Raw genomic sequence first — 7,023 nt, forward strand, 5'->3', positions numbered from 1 at the left:
GCTAAGGCCCAGCGAGAAATCGAGCTCAGTGCCGGTGGGCCGGCACTGCTGGGGGACCTGGCACACCCTCCGCAGCTGCTGGCCCAGGCGCTAAGCACTTCACTGCCCAGGGCGGGGGGCCTGCCGGCCGCTCCGAGTGCAGGGCCTGCCAAGCCCACGCCCACCCGGAACTCTAGCTGGCCTGCAAGCCCTGCATGCAGCCCCGGTTCCCGCCCGTGCCTCTCCCTCCACATCTCCCAGCAGGCTGAGGGAGCCGGTTCTGGCTTTGGCCTACCCAGGAAGGGGCTCCCACAGTGCAGTGGCTGGCTGAAGGGCTCCTCCAGCACGGCCAGAGTGGGCACCGAGGCCGAGGAGGCTCCGAGAACGAGCGAGGGCTGCGAGGGCTGCCAGCATGCTGTCACCTCTCACTTTGCCTATTATAAAAAATGAGAGAGATAAAATAAAAGCGAATTTATATGTGACCCCAGAATCTAGAACAGAACTCTTTCTCTCTCTCTCAGCAAGGCCTATTAACTAACACAGTTTTGCTGCTGTTTTCGGAACAAAGACTTGTTCTGTGTACTCAGACAGTGTAAAATGAAGGTTGAAAAAACAGCTCATGTCCATACACAGAAACAGAAACTGAACTGAACACCGAAACTGAAACTGTTTGTCTCTTCCTGAGAAACGAGCAAACCTGAAAGCTACTCTCTCAGCTTCAGAGGGAAAAAATGGTTGTAGATTTCCGGACTTGGGAGCAGACATTTCAAGAACTAATCCAAGAGGCAAAACCCCGGGCCACATGGACGCTGAAGTTGGATGGCAACCTTCAGCTAGACTGCCTGGCTCAAGGGTGGAAGCAATACCAACAGAGAGCATTTGGCTGGTGAGTGTGGGTTTCCCAGGCAATAGCCCCTCTGAGAAGAGAGGCTCAGGCTCAGCTTAGCATGATTTATTCCTCTGAGAGCTTGTTGAAGGAGTAAATATCACCAGGGCCTCCATCCTATTGTGGTCATAGTACTCTTTAGGGTCGACATGATAAGACGACTCCAAACCTCCATTTTGTTTAACTGCTGGAAGTTTCTTCTTTTACTAGGTTTCCCTCCGTAAATATTTCTGGAAAACCCTGGAGAAGGCTCCCTATTCCATAAATTTGCCCTTCTAGTTTCTCACCACATCATTTGTTCCAGACTACCTCTAGAGTCTTTTGCAGTCTCCCCAGCAGTCCTGACCAGCTTCCCCCAGCTGCACCAGCTCTCCAAGCCTTGGCACTGTTCAGTACAAGCCTGGGACGGAGCCTTTTTTTTTTTTTTTTTTTAAATATCTTAAGAATTGGCTAAGATCAAGCAGTTACTCTGAACATTGCTTTACTGAAGGCCTGGGGATAATAGGATAGAATGATGTTGCAAAAACTAAATCTAAAACCCAGTTCATGGAGTAACCAAGTAATACTCCTCCCTTACTCACCACTTCCCTCTTTAACCCCCAGCAAGCCTCCAGGTTGCAGGAACCAGTTTCCTTGACCATGTTAGGAGGGTGAGAATTGCTGACCTGGATAATCAAATTTATTTTTAAATGACACACAGGACCTTCAGTCTAGTTTTCATCTGACCTATTACTCAGCTTGCCTGCCTGCCCCATCCTGCCTCAGGTATGGCCTACTCCATTCCTTATGGACTATTAGCTATGCCATGCATCTTCAGACTTCCACACCCTTGTTCATGGAGTTCTGCTTGTTCAGCAGACCCTCCCCTCACCCCTCCCTGCTCATCCTTCAAGGCCCACTCTAGTGCCTCCTCCTCCTAAAAGCATTCTCTGGTTCTCCTAGGCAGAGTAAGTATTCCTTCGTATACATTCCCATAAGATAATGGGATAAGATAAAATATATATGTATATGTATACATAAATGATATATAATTATATATACATATGTACTATGTATTTCAGAATAATAAATTTATAAATAATATATGTATTATTATATATTGTATCAAATACAGTATATGCTTATTTTTAGCTGCAGAATCTGTTGTTTAAATAAAGCCTCCTAAACGTCTCCAGAACAGTTCTCAAGTCACTTGTCAGAGCCCGTATAGCAGTCATGTTGCTCTGCTTTCTAATCCAGGGAAATGTGTAAATGTTTCTGTCCACACCAGCCAGAGCTTTTTGAGGGACTCATGATGTCTTACAACGTTTTGGCACTCCTCCAAACAGAAAGAAGGTGTTTCTCCTGTTGGGATGAATTGATTTGATTGTCATTTTGAGATCGGAAAAGCAACCTACCAGTGTACTTTTGGAAAATATCAATCAGCTTTTGAAAAGCATTTTGTAGCTTACAAAGTGTTTTCACATACATCATCTCTTTTGATGCTGCCAATATAACCCTTGAATTTTTTTTTTTATGGATTCAAACAATGAGGGTTATAGAAGGGAAGGGCTTTGCCCAAGGTCTTCCTGATGTAAACTGGATCTTCAACCCAGGTATGAGGGATGCAGTCTGTTTCTCCAGGTGTGAGAGATTAGCTACACTACTCACCAGAGGCAACGTGTTACAGCAGGTAAACGAGATTAATTTCAGATGGCCTGAGATTAGCAACATGCCTCTAACATTTACCCTGTGTGTCCTTAAGCAGGTTGCGTATCCTTTTCATGATTCAGTTTCCTTATCTGGATATTGGGTTTAATAGTGCTTACTTCACAGATGAAATGGGATAAAATTATAAAGACCAATTATATTGTATGCATCAAAATAGATACTTTACCAAAGCTTTCTATGACCAAAATTAGGAGTAAGTTTCTCTGGAAGATGGCAGACATGATTTTCCCTCAGAGGCATCTGGAGATGTTTTACTAGCAAAGAGGTAGACTTGGGTGTAACATATGGGTGGATACTCAGTAGGTCACAGGAAAAAGCCTTATGTGAAACATAGTCCTTCTTGTTCCTGTTTATCAATGACTGGGACAATCTAAATCACATGCATTTTTTCAAATGGAAAAGGATGTTAGAGACAGGGGCCAAGACCATTTTCCCTCAGGTTAACAACCAGATGAAGGCATAATGGGTGTCTTCCTTCTGACTGCAGGTTCCGGTGTTCCTCCTGCCAGCGAAGTTGGGCTTCCGCCCAAGTGCAGATTCTGTGCCACACGTATTGGGAGCACTGGACATCCCAGGGCCAGGTGCGTATGAGGCTCTTTGGCCAAAGGTGCCAGAAGTGCTCCTGGTCCCAATATGAGATGCCTGAGTTCTCCTCGGATAGCACCGTGAGGATTCTGAGCAACCTGGTGCAGCATATACTGAAGAAATACTATGGAAATGGCACGAGGAAGTCTCCAGAAATGCCAGTAATCCTGGAAGTGTCCCTGGAAGGATCCCATGACACAGCCAATTGTGAGGCATGCACTCTGGGCATCTGTGGACAGGGCTTAAAAAGCTACATGACAAAGCCGTCCAAATCCCTACTCCCCCACCTAAAGACTGGGAATTCCTCACCTGGAATTGGTGCTGTGTACCTCGCAAACCAAGCCAAGAACCAGTCAGCTGAGGCAAAAGAGGCTAAGGGGAGTGGGTATGAGAAATTAGGGCCCAGTCGAGACCCAGATCCATTGAACATCTGTGTCTTTATTTTGCTGCTTGTATTTATTGTAGTCAAATGCTTTACATCAGAATGATGAAAATAGGCTTGCCACTTTCTCTTATTTTAATTCCATGGTAGTCAATGAACTGGCTGCCACTTTAATATAACTGAAAATTCATTTTGAGACCAAACAGGATCAAGTTTGTAGAATAAACACTGGTTTCCTAGCTATCCTCTGAAAATAGTATGAAACATGACCAAGTACATAATGGATTTAGTAATAAATATTGTCGAATTGCTAAAAAGTCTTCAATCATTCATTCACTAAGTCACTCAGTGATATCAATATACTTAGCTCAGAAAGTGTGGGAGGCTGAATAATGGTGTCTCCCAACATATGCATGACTTAATCCCCAGAACCTGTAAACATGTTACTTTACATGGTAGAATGGACTTTGCGGATGTAATTAAGGACCTTGAAATGGTTAGATTATTTCATATTGTCCGGGTGGATAAGAACCAGGATTTTGTAACAGGGAGGCAACAAGGTCAAAATCAGAAAAAGGAGATTTGTCAATGGAACAAGAGGTTGAAGTGCTTTGAAGTTGGAGGAAGAGGTCACAGGCAAAAAAGTACAGGCAGCCTTTAGAAACCCGAAAAGACAGAGAAACAGATTCTCCCCTGGAGTCTCCAGAAGGGACCAGCCCTGCCTGCACATGGCTTTAGCCCAGTGACACTGATTTTGGACATCTGACCTTCAGAACTGCTTGCTCATAAACTTGTCTTGTTTTAATGCACTAAGTTTGTGGTAATTTATTAGAGAAGCAATAAGAAATGAATATAGTTATCAATACTACAGTATGAATCAGGGAATTATGTTTTAGGTATGCTTCAGGTTTGATAGAAAAAAGAGCACTTTATACATTAGAAATACCAGTCAGCCCCATCTCCTCTTGTTCTTCTTTCTCCCCTACTTAAACCCACTCAAATATCTCCATCTCAAAGAGATTCCCTTTGATTTGATGATCCTTGGAGCTATCATATTCTCACTTCTTTCAGCATTGGATTGGGAATCACAGAAGAACTTGCCAATCCTGAGATCCTCTGATGCATCCTTCACCTCCTATTTTCATCTGTCTGCTAGGCATTTCTGTGTGGCTGTCATGTTTAAAGCCAAGCTCAACGCCTCTGACTCTCCTGTTTTAAATCCCCCAAGTCGCCCAAACTTTTCACCTCAGAGTCATCTTCAACCTCTCCTGATCAGCAACACTTATTCCCTTCTTTTGTCAAGTTACTCCCATCTCTTCCTTCTACTTTTCCTTGTCATCCTCTCTCCTCACCTAGTTCAAAATTATTGAAAAATGAGGGGATTTGGACTTTATCCCATAGGCAGTGTGGAGTCATTGCAAGCATTTGAGGATATGGGCAATTTGAGTAGAACCACATTTTTAAAATACCATCTATTTTTGGGAAAGAATGGAGTACAGAATAGAAATAGTGAGAAGTCTGTCTTGCAATAGAATAGTGGGAAACACAGAAAGAGGGTCCTGTACACAATAAATATCTTGAAAGAATTTGAAGACAAATATAAGCGACCAAAAGACCTAAGGATGAAAATATCTCCCTTCTTTCTGCCCATCTCTTCATTTTATTTCAGGATCCCCCTACCAGTGCTCTCTCTGTATACATACCCCCTCCCCAAACCAAACCACACTATTGAATTCCTGAATTCCTCCTGTTTTCTTCACAAAGAACATTGGCCTGGGGATCTACATGAAAATATTATTTATAGCCTAGCAATGCTGTATGACCTCAGCAAGTCATAATCCCTTCCGGGGCCTTAGTTTCTCCATCTATAAAATAGGTGGCAGTAAAACATGGAGAGTTGATCACATGTATTTACCTCTGATCTCTCTTGAAACCACACTGACAGCAAAAGGAAATAAAGGCATCAATAGAGAAGGGCAAGGAGAATGGTTAGAAGATAGAACACTGATGGACTAGTGGCAGGTAACTGACTTAGCAGAGTAGGGTGAGCCAGAATATAAGTTTAGTGTGGAAAAACCAAGATGTGACTCATGTTGCACAATTCCAAAAAGGCTCCAGACTGTAGGATGAAGTAGCTCTGAAAGTGGGCACTGGGAAGGCAAAAGTGGGAGTGTTGGCTGAAAGACTATACCAAATTTCTTTCCCCTCTCCGAGGCAGCCTCGTAACCACACTTTACCCAACTGAGGGAGAAGAATGGAGGCTGCTTCTCTGAAGACATTTCTCATAGGGACTATGGCTCAGGGAAATCCTTAAGAGAGGAGGAGCCACAAGCAATCAAAAAGACCATGGATGTTCACATACTGACTAATGAGACCCTCTTACCCCACTATCAGCCCTTGGAGCCATTTTATAACCTACCTGCCCATCCGTCATAGACACAGAACAGTGGAGGACTCCTTTTCTAGAAAAACGGATCTGCTCAAGATAAAAGAAAATATGTACACTGAAAGGGGGTGGGGGCTCCAATTCTGATAACCTCAGAGTGAACCCATCGGATGGAATCTCCTCCGCCAGAGCTTGCAGGTGGCTTTTTAAGGTCTCATATTTGCACCTTAAATGTGACTGGACAGACTGCCAAGGGATTCTCAAATGTTTGATAAAGTCCCCTAATATAAAGGCAAAGAAGAAAAAAGGTTAAAACAAAAAAGACTCTGAAGAAATAGAGATGATTACAGGATAAGAAAGCCAAAAAAACATTTAAAAAGTAAAACTATTATACCTCAGTGAGGTAAGAGAAGGTATAATATTCATTAGACAAGAATTAGACATCATCCTTTGGGATAACCCTAGGTGAGACAGCTACCTTTGGCTGGAATCAGATCTGTGGTAGAGTCTCAGCTACAAGCATCCAATAGGCAATGTTCTCAAAAGCTTGGACAATGAGCACCTTAGTCCTCAAGGAAGTGATGTGAGTGGTGCACCACAGCCTCCACTACAATCCACATCTTGCAAAACTCAAATCTACTTGCTTTGTATAAAAAGTCTACATCTGGAGAAAGGTCTTCTGGGATTCTTTTCTGGCAGAAACATACAAGAGGAAGGTTAGTGGATAAATTTAGCCCCTACCACTGCATCTGGTCTTGGGACAGCAGATGTACACCCATAATCTCTTTTTTCTACCTCCAGTTCTTAATTTTCCTTATCCTAACACCTCTGCTGGTTTAGGTGGCTTACCTATAAGGCTATCCAAACACTTATCGTGAGGACTGTGAGCCCTGGGTCACCACGTTCTTCTCAGTCTGTGGCTTCTTCCCTTGTCCATCTATTAAATATTATCAAACTTAGGGAAATACCAAGAGATGCGCCAGTGAATCACTTGGGTGTCAAACATATTCTTCCCACACCCATCGTTTAATAGTAGTCCTATTTCCCTCTGATGATCAGGAAGGTAACTCTTTTTTGTTTAAACTTTTATTTTAG

General features: G+C 43.2%; 1 protein-coding gene across 1 annotated transcript; it reads left to right on the forward strand.

Moving 5' to 3' along the window:
* The first annotated feature begins 335 nt into the window (after positions 1 to 335).
* RTP4 (receptor transporter protein 4) lies at positions 336 to 3,859 on the forward strand. Its single transcript, XM_003806639.6, has 2 exons — positions 336 to 865; positions 3,063 to 3,859. Exons 1-2 carry the CDS (start codon positions 711 to 713, stop codon positions 3,646 to 3,648), a joined length of 741 nt encoding a protein of 246 aa, XP_003806687.1. The 5' UTR covers positions 336 to 710; the 3' UTR covers positions 3,649 to 3,859.
* Positions 3,860 to 7,023: the final 3,164 nt, after the last annotated feature.

The sequence above is a fragment of the Pan paniscus genome, chromosome 2 (assembly GCF_029289425.2).
Source record: "Pan paniscus chromosome 2, NHGRI_mPanPan1-v2.0_pri, whole genome shotgun sequence".
NCBI classification, from domain to species: domain Eukaryota; kingdom Metazoa; phylum Chordata; class Mammalia; order Primates; family Hominidae; genus Pan; species Pan paniscus.